The following is a 22,348-nucleotide window of genomic DNA, read 5'->3' on the forward strand; positions in this document are numbered from 1 at the left end:
GGAGGACCCAAGAATCTTTGCAAATTAGGGTCATGGTCACATTTTTGATTATGTCTTTAAAATATTTTAAAATTGTGAAACTTATTTGTAATGGTCAATGCTATATTAAATTTAAAAACATGAAAAAACATGTCTGATCTTTTGGGGGTTCCTGGTCCACTTTGTGTCAGACCTCGCATGAGATTAAAAAAAGTTTTTAAAATGTTTTGAGATGTTTAACAAGAAAAAAAGATTAGTCTATTTATGGAGCTCAATTTTTGTGGCTGTTTCCATTTTTATTATGTACGATATTTATTTGATTTCAAGTAACCCAAAATGCAGGAAGTATTCAGGTGTTTTTAAATATTAATCCTCAGAGGGAAATTAGACTGTCATGCAACTGTGTACATTGAAACATGTTAAAATATAGAAACTAAATTACACAGTTAGTGGTCAAAATACACAATTAAAATTGGGGCTGCATGATAATCAAAAATATTATCAAAATCACAATATTGCCAAGTGCAATATTCAAATTGCAGAAGCTGCAATTTTCTGACGGACAAGTGTGTGACAGAGCACCAGTACAATGAACTACTGACCCTGAGTGCTTGATACAGACCCCAATAAATGTCACACTATCATGTTTTTTTTTTCATTGAAAATAAAAATGATGCAAAAACGATCATTCCCAGTAATCATGAATCATGCAGCACTCTGTGTATCTGTCAAAATTGTGCAATATATTTTTTCACCGCATTGTGCAGCCCCTAAAATACATAGTTTGCAAGGACACTAAAATTAATATCATGAAAAAAAAGAAAGAAAGAAAAAAAGAAACAATATAAGATGTGACTGTTACCATTTACAGTATTACAAAATGTAAGTCTATATTTATCTGTGACAATGGAGGACAAGGGCTGCAAAATGTACTTTATTTTAGATGTAGGGTCCATTGGTGCGTCCATGCATTGATCAAAATCGCCGCTTGACCGATTCCGAACCCCAACAGAAAGGTTTATCAAGTCCTTTAATACGAAGCTCCTGATTGGCCAGTATAGGAGGAGATTCTAAAACGCGAGCTATGATTGGTCGAACAGCCACCCTGCTCTTTTTTTCTCGCGATTGTTTCCCGTGTGGGTTAATGGCTCCTCCTGCTACAGACTGAGACGGAGCTGGCACCGAGCAGCGATACGGGGGGAGCTGTGACACCACGGAGGAAAAAAAGCGATTACACCCCAAATACCAGCGGGTTTTTGATCGCAGTTGTTTGGGTGTATCTGGGAAAAGGCTGCCGGGTGGTAGTTTGGGTCGAGGGCTAAATTTAGAAGCGGGCGGTCGAGGATAGCAGTCTATTTTTCCAACAACCAACTCCCCAGATGAACTCCGTCAGAGCCACCAACAGGAGACCCAGGCGAGTGTCGAGGCCGCGCCCGGTGCAGCCCGAACGGAACAACGGGGATAGAGGTAAGCCAGGCCGCGGTTAGCTAATGATTTAAGACGAAGCCATGTCAGGCGGTAACAGCCTTCACGTAACCCTCGTTTTTTGCTACTGGCCTGGTCTCCACTCCTTGGAGACGGTGGGTTCAGCAGGAAAAACCGAGGCTTCTTGCTCTGTGGCTTAGGCCAGGCCGCGCTTTGTTTGGCTTGAGTGATTGGGGCTAGCTAATACATTCGTCTCGAGAAGGGAACGCCAGACCGGCGAAAGATCTCGCGAGAGTTATAATTTTAACCTAAACCATGATCTTTTCACGGTCTTAACTAGGTATTATTTTTACCATAACACTGAACATATCTTAACTAAAATGTTGTCACATTGGAAAACGTAATTATTTTGTACAAGAGGCAGCAAGGCTCATAAATCTCGCGAGAGTTTAACAAATGTAGGGTTCCATTCTAGCTACGAGCCTAGCTAACACCGCTAGCTAGCTTCCCAGGGTTATGTGGATGTTGGGGGTTGTCTTTGCTTAACGTAATGCGTATGTAGCTACACGGACAACATTAATAGCTCTTATTCAGGTAACCTCAGCTGGAGGCAAAGGGGTCGACTTCACGAGCTCTTTAACCGCAATCTGCGCCTGCTCGGCCGTTGCATTCCCAGCTGTCACTACCGATTCTGAGGGTGTAAATCTGCGGTGTCTTTGGACTGCCATTTTTGGGGTGTAACGTTAACAAAAACATTAGCAGCGAATGGGGGCAATGCTAGCTTAGCTGCCCCCAGCTTGAAGAGGCCACACAGATCAGCTGTGATAGATGATACGGTGTGATTAGGATGAATTCACCGTGTCCAGTTTCTGTTGGTTTAAAGCTAACGTTAGTGAGCCGTTTGAGCACATATTCCCCTTCCTTGTTCGCGGTCCTTGCTAGCACTAGCTCGATTTGTTTACACCGCGGATTTACCAGCTACGCAGTTCAGTTTTTAGCCATTAGCCGCACGTCTGATCGACTTCATCTGCGGCCCTTAATTTGACAGCACCATTAAAGATGAGTGTGATTCTGCTCATGTAGGACCCAGACACAAATACACACTGCCCGGTATCTGCAGGCAATGACTAGACATGAAAGACTGGTAATGTGGCTGCAGGGGGTGCATCTGCCATTATCAATCACTAACCTTTGTCTGCCATACTAACTATTACCCTGTCTGTCTGTTAGCCTGCGCAGTGTGAATACTGTATGTGAACTGAATGCACACACAATTGTGTCATTAATGGCAAAGATTGTCAGTGGTTCAGGTGCAATTTCTGGAGGAAATTTTGTTGTGTAATTGAGCAAAATAGAGATGCTTGGGCTTCACAGAGAAATACCCAGTGATTTTTCTTTTTTGAATTTCTCTACTGCAGCTTTGTGCATTTAAGTGTTTGCAAAATGTTGAATGTATAGGAAATCTTTTTGCCTTTCTGTCCAGATGAGGAGGCTCCTGCAGCAGCTGCAGCAGAGATGGCTATTGAGGAGTCCGGCCCAGGAGCTCAGAACAGTCCCTACCAGCTTCGACGCAAGACCCTGCTTCCCAAGAGAACCGCTGCTGCCTCTGCCACCGCCTCTGCCTGCCCCAGCAAGGGCCCAATGGAGGTTAGACTGAAACATTTGAGTGCAGTTTTTTGTGTATTGATTGCATTGTGCATGAGTGTGTATCAGCGGTGGAGTAAATGACCTCAAATTTATGCCATGGCATAAACATCAAGCACAAGTCAAGCACAACATGATAACATGCAAAATAAACAATATAAGAAAATTTACAGCTTTTGTGTTTGAAACATCAACTGATCATTGAGCTTCAGTTTTAAATCAAGGCTTGCCTTGTGCTGGCCCTCATTAAAGACGTAATGACATTGTTCATAACATTGTTCAACATCTTCATAAAATATAATATATAGTCTCATATAAACATAATCCCTTTTAGACATCACTTATGAACAACTCGAGATGTGTAGTAGTATCTGTATCTGCAGAGAACATGCCCTGTGTCTGTATTTCCTTATTTTCTTATTATTTTGCTGTCCTTGCGTTACCAACCCAAAATGTTGTATTTGTTGTCCTGGCATGTCTCTGGTGTGTTTACAAACAGCTCAGACAAATCCTACTGATTCTACCTTTAAGAAAGCAGTCTGAGGTGAAATGGTTCACGTACACATCTGAGTTTTCAAGTTGTTGAGGGGACATTTTCATCAAAAATAAAATTAATCCACTGGGTCTTCACTTGCTTGGATGGTGGGATGAGATTAGGGATGGGAATGTCTTGGCACATCACAATTTTATTTCGAGGGCTATGATGAGATTTTAAAATGATTATCAATGCACCTTAATGCATCAGAATTACTTATTTTTGACTACTTGCTACTCTTAAAACATAGAGTATTTGTAATGATTCATAATTTGGTTAGTTGGACATAAATTGCATACAGTGTGATCTTGTCCAGGTCCCTTTTTCCTTCAGCTTCATAGAAGTCAAAATGCTTCCAGACAAGAGCTTTTAAGCCAAGCCATGTTAGTCAGATTGTATCCATCGTCAACGTATGTTTACAGTTGTTTACAGAGTTATGTTTTACTATCGAACTGAAAGGAACATGCTGCCTGGCCTTACAAAAGAAAATTGGGTTTTAAATGTCTGAATATTGGGTTTTCTGCTACAACTCATAATCTTTGAAAAAATAATCTCATCTAAGAATCAAAATGTTTCCCCCTTTCCTTATTGCCAACAACAGAGAAATTAGCTTGTTTTACTTTTAATGTTACTTTTCACATCTTCCTGTTGCAGTTTGTATGTTGTACTGGAGTTGGTTTTGGAACAGAAAATAGTAGTTTCTGTATATCAACTCCAGTACTATGTCTACCTGCATGTTGCCGCAGCCACAGTAAAGCACATTAGTTTTAAAGTGGTAGAACACTTATCATGGTAACGATGCTGCTGCAAAATCCATGTTGAGGCAGAATGTGACACCAGTGACGAAAATGGTGTGCCCCTAGCCCACCCCTAGTGTGTACGTTTGTGAATGAGAGAAAATTGCTAGTTGATTGTGTGTTCCTCTGGAGGAACAAAGATTTTGTGACAGAGCAGATAATTTCACAGTTAATTACTTAGAGTTTGAGTCTTGGCATGAAGTTGATATCTTGTTTCCCCTCCTTCACAGGGAGCTTCCACTTCATCAACAGAGGCCTTTGGCCATCGAGCCAAGCGGGCACGAGTGTCCGGTAAGAGCCACGACCTGCCAGGTGTGTGTTAAATCTCTGCAACTAGAGCAAGGAGAGTGTTAGGTTTTTCTTCTTTTTAATATTTATTGATTTTTCTCTATGTGCTTGTTTTTTTTTGCAGTCCATTAAATAGCATGACTCCATAGTTTAATGTGCTTGGGGTGGACAGATTTTCCCTAAATCTTACATTGTGTATGTGTGTGTGTGTGTGTGTGTGTGTGTGTGTGTGTGTATGTGTGTGTGTGTGTGTGTGTGTGTGTGTGTGTGTGTGTGTGTGTGTGTGTGTGTGTGTGTGTGTTTTTAGCAGCCCCAGCAGAGCAATATCTGCAGCAGAAGCTTCCAGATGAGGTTGTTTTGAAGATCTTCTCCTACCTGCTGGAACAGGACCTTTGTCAGGCAGCTTGTGTCTGCAAGAGATTCAGCCAGCTCGCCAACGACCCCATCTTATGGTCAGTGCTGCTGCAGAGATGGAAACTTGTCTGTCCGTGTGTTTGAATGGCATTAAAAGGCAGACAACTGAAATTACTTTTATGTGGTATTTAATGTTCTAGGAAGCGTCTATACATGGAGGTGTTTGAGTACACGCGTCCCATGATGCACCCTGAGCCAGGCAGGTTCTACCAGGTCAGCCCTGAGGAGCACGAACACCCAAACCCCTGGAAGGAGAGCTTCCAACAACTGGTAGGTCTACACTCTTAGTTTTTTGTGTGTTGTTTGCAGCTACAGAGAAAGTGCTCTCAGAAGTCTTAAAAACTCAGTTCATTTTTTTGTCTCTGTATGTTTCCTCCCTATAAATATAAAAAAAATAAACAATGTAAGATGTTGTAATAAAAGCCCCGCCACTCACTGGGGTAATAATATCTGACTTGGGAAAAAGAGTGTGAATTCAAAACACTTTGCACACACATTAGAAATCATATCGTGGTCTGTATATATTTATTTTTGAACTGTCACAGTATGTACTGAGAGAGACTGCCCCCTGGGGTGTTTTTACAACTGCAGTCCAGTTCATTTGGTCCAGCCCAAAAGAAAAAAATATCCATTGATGCATTTTAGTTCTGGTCCGGTTTGTGTTCATGATGAGTTCTTACAAAAGAAACAGAGGGACATAAACAAAGTTATACAAATTGTCAGGTAACTCACTGATTGCGCAGTTTTGAGGACTATCATTCTGCATCAGTGCAACATCAGGGCCTGAATGGGGAAATCAAATTCTGGTGACTGACAGAAGTTTCTGATGCGTATCTTTATGCTCTTTGGAGTCACAAAGAGCCCTTGGAGAAATAACTGATTCTAAGCATTCTTAGTATTATTAGAAGGCAAATCGCTGCATGTTATGAATAATGACTAACAGGTAGAGACAAGTAATGATTCAGGGCTCATTATTATGGGATCACTGTCACACACCTTTTAATGTTCTTAATTAACTGCCAAAGTACAAGGATTCAGATACAAACACAGCACATTAACAGCTTTTGACCTACAAATCAGGAAAACACTCATGCTGATGTGCATAGTACACGTGTGTGTGTGTGTGTGTGTACATGTGATCAAAATGTTGTACTAACTTGGCTTTGTCAGCAGTAGGATGTGAAAATTTCCTTACTGTGGAGTTAATCTCTTTATCTAATTATGTCAGCGGGCTTGTCTCACACTAAACATAGTCTGAGGTCCTCAGGCTTACGAGAGACAAACAAAAAGTTTGCTTTATTTGTTATAATGTAGTACTAAAGTTCAAAGTGAAAACAAAACATTGATCATAGGTTTGTTTTTTGTAATGATTACTTGACTCTTCAGTTTTTGCAGGAATTGTGCTGCAGACTGATAGTGACTTGTAGTTGTGATGTCTAGAGCAGTGTTTTGCTGTTGCATCTGTGGTAAACACTCTAAGATCTTTGAAATGATGTACCCCTGCATATGTTGTTGCTCTGTGGTTTGTGGGTTTCATATATTTATGGATGCCAGTGGTTCCTAATTTGTGGCTTGAGGGTTGCGAGAAGAGGACAGGAACTGAGACAACATATTCCTGCAACACAAAATAAGATTATTTTGTTCAAACTGTTGACCCTTTACTCACGTTCAATAGGTATTAACAACTAGTAGACATATACAACAGGCAACGCAAGTTCACAAATAAACATTGCTTTGTTTTTAACGGTCACAAGTAGAACTGCAACGAAAATTCAGAACAGAATGAGAACTAGTTTTATAACCGAATAATTGTTTCAATTATTTTTTAATGCAAAAATGTCAAACATATGCTGCTTCCAGCTTTTTAAATGCGAGGACTTGTTGCTTTGCCATTTATGATAGTGAATGAAGAGCTGTTAGGTTTGAGACCGCTGGCTGGAAAAAAGAAACAATTTGAAGACGTCACTTTGTGCTCTAAGAAATTGTAATGAGTATTTTTTCAGTGTTTTGACATTTTAAAAACTACACGGTTAATTGTGAAAATATACAGCAGATTTAACAACAATGAAAATATTAAATTGCAGCCCTGTGTCACTTTTTAAGGCATCATTTTATGTAACGCATTCTCTTTGCTGTGCATTTTATATTCACAGTCCCTACTTTGACACCTAAATAAACAATATGTTTGAAGCTATTTTTTTCTGAACTGTTGGATACTGTTGGTTGGTGTGATGCTCAGGTTGGATTAGGACCACATTAACATTTGATCTGATCACCAGTTGGCCTGTCGCAATAATTACTTTTGTGGGACTATATATTGTCACAATAATAATGCGATAAATTATAATATTATCATTTTATGCTGCTGACATGATTACGAAGAAGATGTTTTTCTCCACAGTTTTGCTCTGTCCTAAATAAACTCCATTTTGGACTAACCTATTCCAAATTTTATCAGATATGTGCTATGCATTAATGAAACCTGATCAGTTCTCCCTGCTTAAAAAATATCAGAACAGTTGTTATCTTATGCACTTATCGTAGCAAAGAAACTTATTTTAATTGGCTGGAAGAGAGCGGAAGTCCCCCCTGTCAAACTAAAGCTGGAAGAAATAGTGAGGTAATAAGGTTTGCACTGTTAAACAATCTGATTCAGTTTATCAGATTTGACATTGCTTTTGATAATACAATCTGAGTAGCTGCTAACACTGTAAAGTCCTGGGAATTTTTGTTTTATTTGTTTGCCTTATCTGTGTCTTAAAAATGAGGACAAATTTGTAATACCAAATGTTTTTTTTCATGATGGCTTCCTCTATAGCAAAGATTTAATCTAAATAACCATTAAATACAATCATAATAATGCAAGTACACCCTTTAAAAGAAAAAACATTTATTTCTCCAGAAAAAACATATTGAATAAATAAAAAAAAATGCAAAAATAAATATTAACGTTTGTTGTTTGTTGTAACATTTGTGAGTGGTTAAATGGTTAATCGCTATATAGAATTTCATGGTCTTAAACATGTATTAGTCAAATTTGTGTTGTCTGGCAGAACCATTTCTTAAAGAAGGCCATTTAAACTTAAAATGGAAAAAAAATGAAAATAAGTGGAGAAAAAGTGTGTTTTTTTTAATCTTACTAGTGATGAATTGATTTTCATTTTCAAATATTGGTTAAGGAATGTGCAGAAAATTTGCAGACCTGCAGCAAAACGTGCTGTAGTTTATGTGCTGCGCCCGGGTCTTGTAATGGTAGAGAAAACCCTGCTGTTTGTTCTGGCATCGTGTCTAAAATGTTGGTGAGGGTCCAATGTCAACAAACATGTATGTAAACTTGATGGGTATATTGAGGTCAGCAAAATTGTTATGGTTGTAGCCATAAATTGTATAATAAGTCTATAAGGTAATTATTGTGACAGGCAGAATCACCAGCAATATGTTTTGATTATCTTTGTGTTTTCTGTGTTGCAGTATAAAGGTGCTCATGTAAAACCCGGCTTTGCGGAGCATTTCTACAGTAACCCCGGCAGATACAAAGGCAGAGAGAACATGCTGGTAAGTCATAGCTAAAGAGAAACCCTTCAGGATTTATTTCACTGGCCATAGCGCTGACATTTATGCAAAGCACAGCTAATGTAAACACCTGCTTATTTTCCCCAACTGCCATCTGATGAATTGTGGGTGTGTGTATTCTGCTTGAAAGTGTTTGTGCCTTCCCCCTGCAGTATTATGACACCATCGAGGATGCACTGGGTGGAGTACAAGAGGCCCACTTTGACGGTCTTATATTCGTCCACTCTGGCATCTATACAGACGAGTGGATTTATATAGAGTCCCCCATCACCATGATTGGCGCAGGTAAGCATGCTGTCTTCACTGGAAAGTCCTTAAGACATTACCTTGCTGCTTGCGCTGTGTACAATCAATACCTCTTAAGAGGGGATACACACTCTGAGCTGTGTTTACGTTTATATGTATGAGGGTGTTAATGAGCTCTCTCTGCTTTCCCCTCAGCTCCTGGCAAAGTAGCAGACAAGGTGGTGATAGAGAATACTAGAGACTCAACGTTTGTCTTCATGGAGGGCTCAGAGGACGCCTACGTGGGATACATGACCATCAAGGTAAACACATGTCTTACCTTTGAAGAATGGCATTAAAAGACCCTGTTATATAATACCATCATAGGGCTCCAGTGTTACGCTATGTAGTCTAAGTAAGAAAGTCCAGTTTAGATTCTCATTTGTTATTTATATTTCATATAGCTGAGGATTAAATTATTTCCCAAATGGAGGATTCTGTGTTTCTGTGTGGCTTGAGGTGAACTTGTTGTTGAAGGGTTGGGAATAAGGGGTCTAAATCACAAATTTCATCATGATGCAATGTTATATGATTCTTGTGATAACTATATGACATTGGTCGATATCGCCAAGTCTGCAACAATACAATTTTGATTCAATTCAGGGGCCTGTGATCAATATCCAGGGTTGTTACACTTGGTGGCAAGTATGTTTTCAAGGAAGCCCAGTGCCTGCATGGACTAGCGACAGATTGATTGCAGTAATAAGTTATGGCCCTGTAGATGTGAAAAGGTACATCCCCTGAAAATAAAATTCCCAGATGCTTGAGCCTGATTGGCCACCGAGCTCGCAATAGACTGTGGGAAACCCTGATATCAGACAGTATCACATGTCCATTTAACACATCAGGTTATATTTATGTCAGTTCACAAAAAGCGTCTCAATTATGATTTAACAATTTTATGACTGAAATAGCGCTGCTATTTGGTTGCTGTTCGGTTGATTATTTTCTCAAATGATCGATTAATAGTTGTTTGCCTAAAAATTGTCAGAAAATGGTGAAACATGTTGATCAATGTTTCCCATAGCCAAGGTGTCATCCTGAAATGCCTTTTTTGTCCACAGCTCAAAGAAATTCGGTTAACTGTCACAAAGGAGTAAAGAAACCAGAAAATACTCACATTGCACGAACAGATTAATCGATTATCAGAGCTCTTCCATACACAGACATGCATGTGATTTTTAAAATTAGTGTGTCTTGAAGATGATGATATAGATTGATATTTTCACTTTATCAATAATATTGGATCATTGCACACTGAATCGATGTGTCAATCCAGATCGATGGTATCGTTGCAACCCTAATGGGAATCTTTGGGAAATTATTTCTTCTATAGTATTCTATGCAGAATCAATTCTTGATTGATTGAATAGAAAATGAAGGCACCACAGTCACTTGCTCCCATGTAGTTTATGTCAGACTAGTGTCCTTATTCCACTGAAATACAAGATGAAACATGAAGTGCAATTAAGATAAATGGTCTGCAGCCTTTTAAAAAAATAATTAATGAATTTATTAATTTGAAAGCATCCTCCAGTCTCCTGCCTGCATGAGAATAACAAAATGAGGGGGAGGCGGAGTTGTTAATTACGTTATATCTCCAGTAGTGGAGAGCAGCCTCTCTGCTGCACTGTTAGCTCGGGGGAGAGACATGGCTGTCCGAGACACAGAGTGGGTGCAGGGTTTCAAAGGAGAAACAGACTGAGCAGTGGGGGTGTCATGATTTCACTTCTAAATTGAAAATTGATAGAAATGACCTAAAGTGAAATCAAAAGCAGAATTGACAGCTCTCCCAGTGTCTTTTTTTCCCTCTCTTCCCTCAAAAGAAAACAAACACAGCACAGTGAAGCTTACCAGTAGCCTGCAGCTGCACTTATTACTGCCAGTCAGAGATGTATCCAATTCTTTGACCCTTGTTCGAAACCTTTGCAATGAACATTTATCTGTTGATCTTTTTAAAGGAGAATTTGAAAATGTAAATGACAGTTGTAAGGGCACAAAACCAATGATCTGTTAATCTTGATCAAGACCCAGAAAATCGAAAGTCAAAACAGAGCATGGATTTTGAAAATCAGGACACATCTACTGAACAGAGATATTTTATTCACCACATAGTTGGTTGAAGTGGTTTTGTGCTGCAAATCTTGCTCTCCAGATGTAAGAAAACATGTTTGTTTGGTACAGACCCCAACACATCTCACATCAGCATGATTTTAGTACTTTTTTTCAGTGAAAGTGAAATTTGGAATGTAAAAATGATCATTACCAAAAATTGTATGACAAGTTTAGTCAAAATAATCACAATCATATAACCCTAACTACAAGATACTTCGAGTATGTGTGTACTGTAAACTGTCCAGGTGCTGCACTACCCTCGCTGCTGAGTTCTGCCTTTTTTTTCCCCTGTCAACATTACACTATTAACTAACACTTAAAAAGTCGATTTTTGACATTTGTGAATCAATGCAGAATCGCCCACGTCTGCATCATGATGCATCTAAAAATCAAATTTTTCCCTGACCCCTACAAATGTAACAGTGCTCATGAGCTGCTGATAACAAAAATTTGTCTCCGCAGTTTTATATATTGTTAGATGACACTGTGAATGATAAGATCTTGGTACATTTCAAAGCTGCTTCATTGTCATGTTTTGTTTTGTGATCAAGAATTTTTCAGCTTGTTAATCAGTTGGTAATCAACTGATGTTTTTGAAAAAAAAATGCAAACTAGAGCCGTGTGCTATATTAAGCTTAAGTAGCGGACGTGTTGACAGGATTAATCAGACAAATAAAATAAAACTTGCTTGTCAGATAATTTTGTATGTAGAGTTAAACCAGCTATAACCATTTGTAAGTTATGAGACAAGTTTATTCAAAAATGGTAAAGTTTCTCATTAGTGATGGACAATATGATAATTCTAGAGATCAAAATCATGATATAAGGCTTCCACAGTCTGTAGTTTTCAGGCCATTTGCAAAGATTGCAAATTGATGATTTGCTTCCTTGCCTCTTGAATGGATGATGTATTGTAAACAATGTAATTGAGCTCTGAGTACTTGAAAACTTTTTTTGTGATTATGTTATGTATATTGTGCTTTATATGGCTGTAGTCTACAGAGACATTTTCAAACTTAAGAGAAAAGGTTGCAGTTTAGATTATGGATTGTGCAAATTCTTCAGTTCCTCCCTAAAAAAAGCTTCATGTGACATTGTATTGATTATTTTATGTCTTCTGCTGTGTAAGCTCTCACTGTTTCCTGAATTATATCCTGTTTTCAGTTGCAGTATTAGTGGCACTGATGCCTCCAGTAGTGTGGATGTGGTGGGTGGAGAGAAGCTTGATGTGTTGTCAGTAAGCACAGCCACTGTCTGACCTCTGCTGCTCCTCTCTCCTCAGTTTAATCCTGATGATAAGTCAGCGCAGCACCATAACGCCCACCACTGTCTGGAGATCACCGTCAACTGCAGCCCCAACATCGACCACTGCATCATCCGCTCCACATGCACAGGTAGGCACTGCACACACTGACGGGGGGGGGACACACCTGTGCATGTGCCTGTACAAACTTTTAATAAATGACTGGGTTGAATGTTCGCTTTGACAGATGCAACATCAGCTTCACAAAAGTAGCATTTACTGCAAGGCTCTTGCCTTTACATAGTATTGCACAGATGTATATGTCTGTTCGCACTTGTGTATAACAGTTTAGAGCCATGTTAATTTATTATTTGATAAGCACACCCTGTGTGCCTAACTTTGGTTTATCACTTAATGATCCTTGTGTTCATTATGTCCCAGGATGAGATACTAAATTTATTATTTGGGTCTTGGACTCAAAACCAAAAGAACCCTGGAGCAGTAGGGGTTTTTTTTGGCAACTGCTTTTATCGTGACAGTTTGTTCTGTTTGATGGAAAGCTTAAGATTAAACCAAAGTGAAACTGATGCACGCTGTACTTGACACTTTGTTTCTGTCAGCTGTGGTCATGTTGGTGTCATGAAATGTCACAAAACATATCTCTTTGGAATGATTTGTTGTGGGTGCAGGCTGCTTTAACCTAGAATATATCATAAATTAGGATGTCAACGTTAACTGTTAATCAGTTAACCACTGACTGAACACTTGCTTCAGAAAGACAATGTCAAATGTTAATTGTGTGATGCTACTCTTCAGTTTAGTAGTACTAGCACTATGCTGTAACACAAGGACAAGCACCTGACAAGCGTGCTGGTCTGAGCACATCGTCCACTTAGTGTGCTGATTGATTGAGAAACCAATATGCTGCCTGTCGAGTGTGGTAGACAGCAAGGGATTCAAATATCTCGTTTGTTATTGAGAAGGATGAGCTGAAAGTCAAGCTACCGTTGGCCCACCAGCTCTGTCCAGTGCCTACCGGGAGATGCAGTCCAGTGTGCTCGACACATCGGACAACATTGCATAGAAGCTGACTAGTGCGTCAGACAGTAGTTGTAGTACTAAATGATTAATCATGGAAATAATTAATAATGAAAATAAGTTCAGCTGTAGTAGATACATGGGATTTGGTTATGTGAATAATATGCATTTAAATTGGTAGTAATTTAGTCATGATGGTATCACTGTCACACGTGCTGCAGACTGTAAATCCACATGTCTGATAGCCTGTATGAATGTGTCAATATCCACTAGTTTTATGACTGCAGCCAGAATGAAATATTGTGTCTATCAGCAGAAAACCTTTTGGGGTTTTTCATGGGGTTGGTCATTTGCTAAAGGAAGTGATCATTACTTGCAGCCCTGCTGTGGTGTGACGAGTCTGTTTTCTTCTTTGTTCAGTGGGTTCAGCTGTGTGTGTGAGCGGCCAGGGAGCATGTCCAACCATCAAACACTGCAACATCAGTGACTGCGAGAACGTAGGACTGTACATTACAGATCACGCACAGGTAAAAAAAATTACTCTTCCCCCATGATATTAACACTAATGGTTTGCCATAAATAAATAATACACACACAGACATTTCTTTGCTTCTGACTCAAAGTCTCTTCGTCTGTTTCAGGGCATTTATGAAGACAATGAAATCAGCAACAACGCTCTAGCGGGAATCTGGGTGAAAAACCATGGTAACCCCATCATTAGACGTAACCACATCCACCACGGACGGGACGTTGGAGTGTTCACCTTCGATCACGGCATGGTAAATACACATCAGCTACGTCATGTGATACGTTTGTGCTTGAAGAAACATCACAGACCCTCTTATATCCTCCTCTTCTGTGTGTCTCAGGGTTACTTTGAGAACTGTAACATCCATCGAAACCGTATAGCAGGCTTTGAGGTGAAGGCCTACGCCAACCCCACAGTGGTGCGCTGTGAGATCCATCACGGCCAAACGGGAGGCATCTACGTGCACGAGAAGGGCCGGGGACAGTTTATAGAGAACAAAATCTATGCCAATAACTTTGCTGGTGTGTGGATCACGTCCAACAGTGACCCGACGATACGGTGAGGACATTTGACACAGGACGACTTTGTAGTGATTTTATGCAAATGCAAAGTCTGGACATTTTGGGTTGTGATTGGATGCGAAATATAATTCCAGTGGTGAGCAAAATGGTTAAAGGACTGATGTCGACATGGATGATCAGAAAAATACATGGTTGTGTAGGAAATTTGCCATTGTTTAGCATCTATTCCAAGACTTTTATTGTTTTTCTTGCTGTTATTTTCAGGGGAAACGCTATATTCAACGGTAACCAAGGAGGGGTGTACATATTTGGAGATGGGCGGGGTTTGATAGAAAGTAATGATATCTATGGTAACGCCTTGGCGGGAATCCAGATCCGTACCAACAGCTGCCCCATCGTACGGCACAACAAGATCCACGATGGACAGCACGGGGGCATCTATGTGGTAAATACACTCAATAATTCATTTGAAATATCTGTGTGGTAACTGGCTAGTAATGCAAGTAAAAGCCCTCCCGTCAGAAATGTTTGACAGCTGATCGTGCTTTGTGTTTCAGCACGAGAAAGGTCAGGGGGTGATCGAGGAGAATGAGGTTTACAGCAACACACTGGCTGGAGTCTGGGTGACCACAGGCAGCACTCCTGTCCTCCGCAAGAACCGCATCCACAGTGGCAAGCAGGTAAGATTATTAACATGTTTAAACATCGTAAAGCCCTTCCTGTGTCACTGTAAAGGGTCACTGTAACCCTAACACACCAGAAGCAGCTCCAGTGAAGTGATAAGCATTATATAAGCTGCTATAACTGAACATTTTTGTTTGTCATAACAATATTGCATATTTAGTGAGAAGAATGAAGGCTACATTCAAACTGCAAGATCCAGTTTTTCTGTTGTTTTCTTTTTTTGTTGATTGGCTGTTCACATTATTGTTTAAATGAGGCCAAAACCAGATTCCAGCATGAATCGGTCAAAGTCCTGAACTATCCTGCAGGCGCATAGGAACAATAACAAAGACGTCACACGCAGCTGCTGCCGTATGAAAGTAAACATTGAGGCGACTGAAATGAGCATTTAAGGTTTCAATTATAAGTTGATGTGCAGTGGAAGCCAGTGAATTTCTGAGTAGATGATAACGAGGACGAGGAGAAAAGGAGCCAAAGTTTTAATTATGGCTTTTTGTGGAGCAATGGCTGCTTACTGCTGTACGGAGGTGTTCATGGATGCTGAGTCAGAGCCAGGGGTGCTGGGATCGTGACGTAAATGGCTTCACAGAAACTGATTTTTATTCAGAGTTTCCGGATGTCAAAGGATACTTTTAACTACATCTGTACATCTGTCAGTGCCTCTCCACAAGACTCTTGCAGCATGTTAGAATTGTGACGAATGTCAGTCTGAAGTGACCCAAATCAGAAACGGGTCTGAGTCACATATGAGCAAATAATCAGTAATGGGCCACTTTTGCCTCCAGTCTGAATCTGGCAGCCGTTCTTTTTTTATTTCTAAGGTTAGTTCTTGGTTTCTAAAGAAACCTGTGGTCACAACAAGATATTTGAGGATATCATCTTGTGCTCTTGGAAACACTGATAAACATTTTTCATAATTTTCTGACATTTTATAGACCAAACAACAACTGATTTATTAAGAAAATGATCGACTGATTAGTGGAACATGGAAAATAATCGTTAGTTGCAGCCCTATGTACTAAAATGCCAGATGGATATCCTGTAACATGTACGTGTACTTTAACTCAAGAGTTGTGTTTTAGGATTTTTTAAATTCTGTTATTCTTTGCAATAGGGAGACCTAATTGTAGGGTGTCATAGGTTAATATAAATGCCCTCAGACCTCTTAAAGTATGATTAACACCTGAGCTACTCTATTTTTGTCAATGTAAGTTCAAATGAGCCTTTATTGAACCATAGACTTTTAACTTTAAGTATGTATTGCAGCTGCCCTTACAGGGTGTATACTGTTGCATCCAGTATGCATGTTATCATGACTTGCTCATACATTTGTCGTCGTCTGTAGCGTGAAATGTTAGTGAAACAGAAAGAAAAGGTATGCACTTTGAAATGCACCATCAGTGAGCTGTCATCAGTGCTCTCTCAGCAGCTCATTCAATCTGGCATTCAGTCTCCACTGTGCAGAGAGCTGAGGGTGAGAACAGCCAGAAAAACACGTGCTGGCTTGTATGCTGTGAAATGCGACTGGATGCAGTGGGACATCCTGGGATTTCTAAGATACTTCCATGTATTGGGACATACTAAATCTTTTTCTGTCATATGGTAGTATGGGTATTTGAACACGCCCCTTGTTTCTAAATTATCCTCTGTGATGTAACAAGATTATTATAAACATCCATTTTAATCCTCTGATAATCAGAAACTAATTGCGGCCTCCAGCTGTCTTTGCTTCGCTCAGTCTTCCCACAGTTCCACAGAACATTTACTTTTAATGCTGTTTAATTCCCTGTTCTGGGAAAATTAATTTGTGTATTGAATCTACAGTCTAATCGTCTGTACTGTACTTTGGTTTTGTTTTTTGTTTGTTTTGTTTAGGTTGGTGTGTATTTCTATGACAACGGCCACGGTGTGTTGGAAGACAATGACATCTACAATCACATGTACTCTGGTGTGCAAATAAGGTAACGACTGCTCCCCTCTAAAAATATGAGACCCCTTTTTTAAACCAGACGACCCTATGTAAAAACTTAGCAAGTTTTAGATTTTTTTTGTTTTCTTTTGACTAAAATAGACTTGCAGTGATTAATCGGTTATTAATTGACTATTGAATTAATCATCAAATATTTTGATAATCAATAAATCATTTAGGGTCATTTTTAATAGAAATGTCCAAATACTCTGTAACATTTTACAATAAGGGCCCATTAATTAACATTAATTAATGCTTACTAAGTAAGTAAGTAAGTAAGTAAGGCTTTAATTCATATATTAGTTAATAGTTTATAAAGATGCTCTTAATATTAACGATAACAATTAATTAATAAGCATTATATTCTGTTAACAAATGTCTCTTGTTAATATTTATTGAAGGTTTACATATTAATTAGAGTACTAACTATTTTTTATAAGTGTTTATTTAAGTGTAATAATTGTCCACCCTCCAACTTTTTGTGAAGGCTGAGATCAGAGGACACAATCCATGGTCTACATGTAGAAGTTTGCTTTTTCCTTTATTTTCATGTAGATGTTCATTAATATGTATCCTAACCAATAATTTATTGTGCATGTTCTATAGGTCATAAATAATGCTTATTAAGCATTAACTAATGTTAATTAATGGATCCTTATTATAAAGTGTTACCAAATATTCAGATGTGAATATTTTCTGGATTCTTTACTCCTCCTGACAGTAGACTTAATATAATTAAAGGCATTTGAGGATGTCACTTTTGGCTTTGGGAAAAACTAATCATTTTTCACCATTTTCTGACTTTTTATAGACCAAACATCTTAATTAATTGAGAAAATAATTAACAGATTAATTGATAATGGCAATAATCATTAGCTGCCGCCCTAGACTCAAGTATTTCTTGTTGAATGTTGACAGGACGGGGAGCAACCCAAAGATCAGGCGCAACAAGATCTGGGGAGGCCAGAATGGAGGGATTTTAGTCTACAACTCAGGTCTGTATTTCTCACTCTGTTGCTCACTTTGTCTTGTTCTTTAATGTATGTATAATGTACGACTAATCCTGCTGTTTAATACCACAGGTCTGGGCTTCATCGAGGACAATGAGATCTTTGACAACGCCATGGCCGGAGTGTGGATCAAGACAGACAGCAACCCGACACTGAGACGAAATAAGATTCATGATGGCAGAGACGGAGGCATCTGCATCTTCAATGGAGGCAGAGGTACTTTTACACACTTAAAGAGCCAGATTATTTAGAAAACATCTCATAGAATCTGACATTTTCTTTTCTTTGGTAAAAAAATGTCTTAAACTTAATGGTACCGTCAGCCTACTGTTGAATACTAGAATTATGGCATGTTTGTACCTGTTAGTGTGATGTTTGTTCGTGTGATTTTGCTGCTGTATATCTATAATTTAAACTATGAAATCTTTTTGCAGGTCTGCTGGAAGAGAATGACATCTTCAGGAACGCTCAGGCCGGCGTGCTGATCAGCACCAACAGCCATCCAATACTCCGCAAGAACCGCATTTTTGACGGCTTTGCTGCAGGTTAGCTTTTTTTTTTTTTTTTTTTTTTTTCTTTTTCCAAAAAAACAACTCCACATGAGCACACCTACATCTCAGTTTTTATCTCCTTGTGGTGGTGACTTTCTTTTTTTCTTCTCCAGGTATTGAAATCACTAACCACGCCACGGCCACGCTGGAGGGCAACCAGATCTTCAACAATCGATTTGGAGGCCTGTTTCTGGCCTCAGGGGTCAACGTCACCATGAAAGGTAACAACCTGCTTTGTGGACAGTGAAGCTTTGCCAAGCTGGTTGTATCGGCTTTCTAATCGCTCTTGTCTGACTGTTTGCTTTCTGTCCCTCTGTCAGATAATAAGATTCTGAATAACCAGGACGCCATCGAGAAGGCAGTGAGCAGAGGACAGTGTCTCTACAAGATCTCCAGCTACACCAGTTACCCCATGCACGACTTCTACAGGTAAACTGATTTAATCAACTGATTATTATCATTTTGACACAAAGATTTTCATGTTTACCACAAAATGTGTCTGTTCAATATCGGTTTTCCTCATTAATAATCTGTATTAGACCTCAAAATCATATCAGTTGATCTCTATTTCTTGTGGTGTGTAACAGTTAATGTTTAATTTCTTGGGGTTTTGGATTGTTGTTCAGACAAAACAAGTTTGAAGACGTCGCCTTGAGCTTTAGGAATTTTGATGGGTACTTTCTTGATTGGCCAATTAACTGTTTAATGACAAAAAACAACAAAAAATCTGCTTCAGCCCTACATTTAAGAAACGGTTAACAGTTAAGAAATGGCTAAATGCCTGTTAAATTATTAATGGCCAAAATAACCAATTAATGAAGTGTCTCCCATTAGTTTTTGTTTTTATTTTTGCCTCGTTGTGTTATGTAAATGAATCTGTTTTGTTTCTCCAGATGTCACACCTGTAATACAACAGATAGGAACGCCATCTGTGTAAACTGCATCAAAAAGTGCCACCAAGGGCACGATGTAGAGTTTATACGGCACGATCGGTAAGACATTTTTGGTTCCTTGCACACATTTTTTTTCCCGGTGACCCACTGTGTTCATTTTTAAAAGTTGGGCCCATTATTTTGGGCTTATCTTTTTAAATCAGCCTGTAGTTTCCCAGTAGCGATGTAGGATTCTGCATTATTATGTTGCTACATATAAAACCTTCTAGGTTGAAGGTGCAGGGGGCGATTCTGGAGAGAGATGAATTGTGAGCCTCATTGCCAAGGTTGTCAGATACTGACGCTTTGATTTGGTTTGCTCGACCCAAAGTGAGGCGAAAGCTTCAGTTTGATGATGTGGAAATGAGACTCAATATTTCAACTATCTTCCTCCAGAATCGCTTGCAGAACCTTTAAGGTGAGGGCATCAGCACTCTAACCTACATCACCGCTTTTCTGCGGAAAACTAAGTGAAGGTTTGCATTTGAAAAACCTCCAAAAGAACATTGATGGAGTCTCTTTAATACATTAAAAAAAAAAAAAAAAAGGTGGAAAATGCCATTCCTGCAAATTAACAGTTTCGTCTATTTGACAGGTAGTTTAGCATTTTCTTTGACTTATTTAAATCACTCTGGTTCTTAATCTCTGATACTTTTTCCCTGCAGGTTTTTCTGCGACTGCGGAGCAGGAACGTTGTCCAACCCGTGCACGCTGGCCGGAGAGCCCACACACGACACAGACACTCTGTATGACTCAGCGCCACCAATCGAGTCCAACACGCTGCAACATAACTGAAGGCATCCGGTCTAGTTACACTCTCACATAAAGCATACAAACACATTAACATTGCACACAGACATTAGACACACACACACACACACACACACACACACACATAGCTACACACAGACACACGCATCCACTCGCAGCCATAAGGACCCAGAGAGACTCTGCGATTGCGGCGCTCTCAGGCGGGATCGAGGTGAAAGAGGCTGCAGAGGAAGCAGCTTCGTGTCCGCTGCAGTCGGACGTGCTGCAGCAGCGGAGGCAGACTGAGGGTAGATGGACAGAACGGCCACAAGAGATTCCTCACTCGAGTATTTCTTCATGCAGTCTGGAGACAAAGAGAAGATGTGGAAGAGACGGGCTCTGCAGAGATCTCCCCCCTCCGGCGTTAATCCTCCGCTCCCGGCCCACTCCTCCTTCTCCTCCTTCTTCTTCTTCTTCTTCTTCACAAGAACTGCTGTCAAAGAGACTTCCTGCTTCCTCGCAGCTGCCATCCCCATTGGCTGCCCAGGCGGTTGTAACTAGGCAACGGATGGGCGGATGTTGCTCTGTTGTGTGTGGATAAAAGAGCAAGATTGTGTGTGTGATGGAGCACTTGGGCTTTTTTTAAAAAAAAATATGTTCTGATCAATGGATTTTATTTCAATGCTTTCTCATGTAGTTTTGTATTTTCAAGCAAAAAGCTGACTGTATTTGAATGTCTTTTATTTTATTATATATTATTATAATTATTATTATTTTTTCTTTGGTTAGCGTCCCTCCTCCCTCCCCCGACACCGAGGCAAACTGCAGAAACTCCGACGTCCCAGTGGTGAAGTTCTTTCTGTGAAAGAGAATCTCGTTTAAACACTAAGAACCCTCTCCGGTATATTAGCTTAAATGGCAGGTGGAGGGGCTCCACACTTGTATAAAGGTGTGTATGTGAGTGTGTAAATGTGTGTTGTGTACAGTGGAAGTTGTGTGTGCGTGTGTATATGTTTATAAGTTGATGCAGTCAGTGTTTTGTGGAGAGGGTTTCAATAGGGGGCGTCAGAGCTCCTTTGAACTGGAACAGAAGAGTCACTCTGCAGTCCCCCACTCCCCCCCCACCCCGTCCTCCCCCCTTCTCTCCCCCGTGTATCGTGGTGACTGTGGCTCCTCATGCAGCCTGAATCGTATGCATGTACCATAACATCTAGACTTAATATATTGTGAAGTATTCAATAACCATTATGTAGATGCTAGTTGGAATTCAAAAAGGGGTATACTTTCTTAGAAAGACAAAAAAAGAAAACAGGAAACTGGCCATTTCTAAGAAAATAAAACTTTATTAGATCAGAGGTGTCTGTCTTTAAATTTACATCCTGCAGAATTACCAATAAACAACTGGTTTTATAAAACAAAATGTTGCTCAAGAACCCAAAGAGATGTTTTGCAGGGGAATAACTGTCCCAAAGAGATTCTTCACTTGATTTTCTGTCTGTTATTGCAGGTCCTTCAAAGGATGATTACATTGTACAGGGTTTCTGCAGGTTTCAACAAAGTAAATTTAAGGCTTTTTCTGAATGCAATTTAAGACCTATTTCACATCAAAACTGGCATAAACCTGCATGCACAGTTTGAATTAGTGGGTCAGTGTTGTTTTTGTTACAGCATGATTATTAGCCTGCCTTTTTTTCCCTATAAACACATTTGAGAGTGAGACTTCAGTTAAATCCAACTTAATAACACTAACATCACAAATTGATTTTGAGGCCTGTTGAAACTGTATTTTAGACATTTTAAAGCCTGCAATTCAGATTATTTGATTGACTTCAAGGGCCTGCAGAAACCCTGATGTACACATACAGGGCATATAGTAATTTATTTAATTGAGAACCCATTCTTACATTATAGGGGTTGACCGATGTTAGTATTTAAGGAATGGGTCGGTCCCTGAGTCAGCAACAACTAGACCAAAAAAAACTTAACCTGCATCAGTTGTCTGCAGCATCTGATCCTGTGCGTTGTGGTGATTTTCCAATAAGTGACGGTTATCAAAGTAATAAGAT

The 22,348-nt window shown here is 39.6% G+C and overlaps 1 protein-coding gene across 4 annotated transcripts; it reads left to right on the plus strand.

Moving 5' to 3' along the window:
- Nucleotides 1-1,121: 1,121 nt before the first annotated feature.
- fbxo11b (F-box protein 11b) lies at nucleotides 1,122-21,637 on the plus strand. Of its 4 annotated transcripts, none has more exons than XM_084741718.1 (22): nucleotides 1,122-1,446; nucleotides 2,888-3,051; nucleotides 4,611-4,692; nucleotides 4,976-5,120; nucleotides 5,223-5,352; nucleotides 8,554-8,637; nucleotides 8,808-8,940; nucleotides 9,097-9,203; nucleotides 12,338-12,449; nucleotides 13,757-13,863; nucleotides 13,978-14,115; nucleotides 14,206-14,423; nucleotides 14,651-14,831; nucleotides 14,944-15,066; nucleotides 16,946-17,031; nucleotides 17,958-18,034; nucleotides 18,122-18,265; nucleotides 18,484-18,594; nucleotides 18,714-18,821; nucleotides 18,921-19,029; nucleotides 19,494-19,592; nucleotides 20,198-21,637. In XM_084741718.1, the coding sequence occupies exons 1-22, from the start codon at nucleotides 1,359-1,361 to the stop codon at nucleotides 20,325-20,327; spliced, it is 2,676 nt and encodes an 891-aa protein (XP_084597844.1). In that variant the 5' UTR covers nucleotides 1,122-1,358; the 3' UTR covers nucleotides 20,328-21,637. The 4 variants fall into 4 exon arrangements, with proteins under 4 accessions (XP_084597844.1, XP_084597845.1, XP_084597846.1 ...); XM_084741719.1 differs by having other exon boundaries at nucleotides 4,979-5,120; XM_084741720.1 differs by having other exon boundaries at nucleotides 4,611-4,671.
- The last annotated feature ends 711 nt before the right edge of the window (nucleotides 21,638-22,348 follow it).

This window comes from Lutjanus erythropterus, chromosome 17 (assembly GCF_056507025.1).
Source record: "Lutjanus erythropterus isolate fLutEry1 chromosome 17, fLutEry1.hap2, whole genome shotgun sequence".
Classification (NCBI taxonomy): Eukaryota; Metazoa; Chordata; class Actinopteri; order Lutjaniformes; family Lutjanidae; genus Lutjanus; species Lutjanus erythropterus.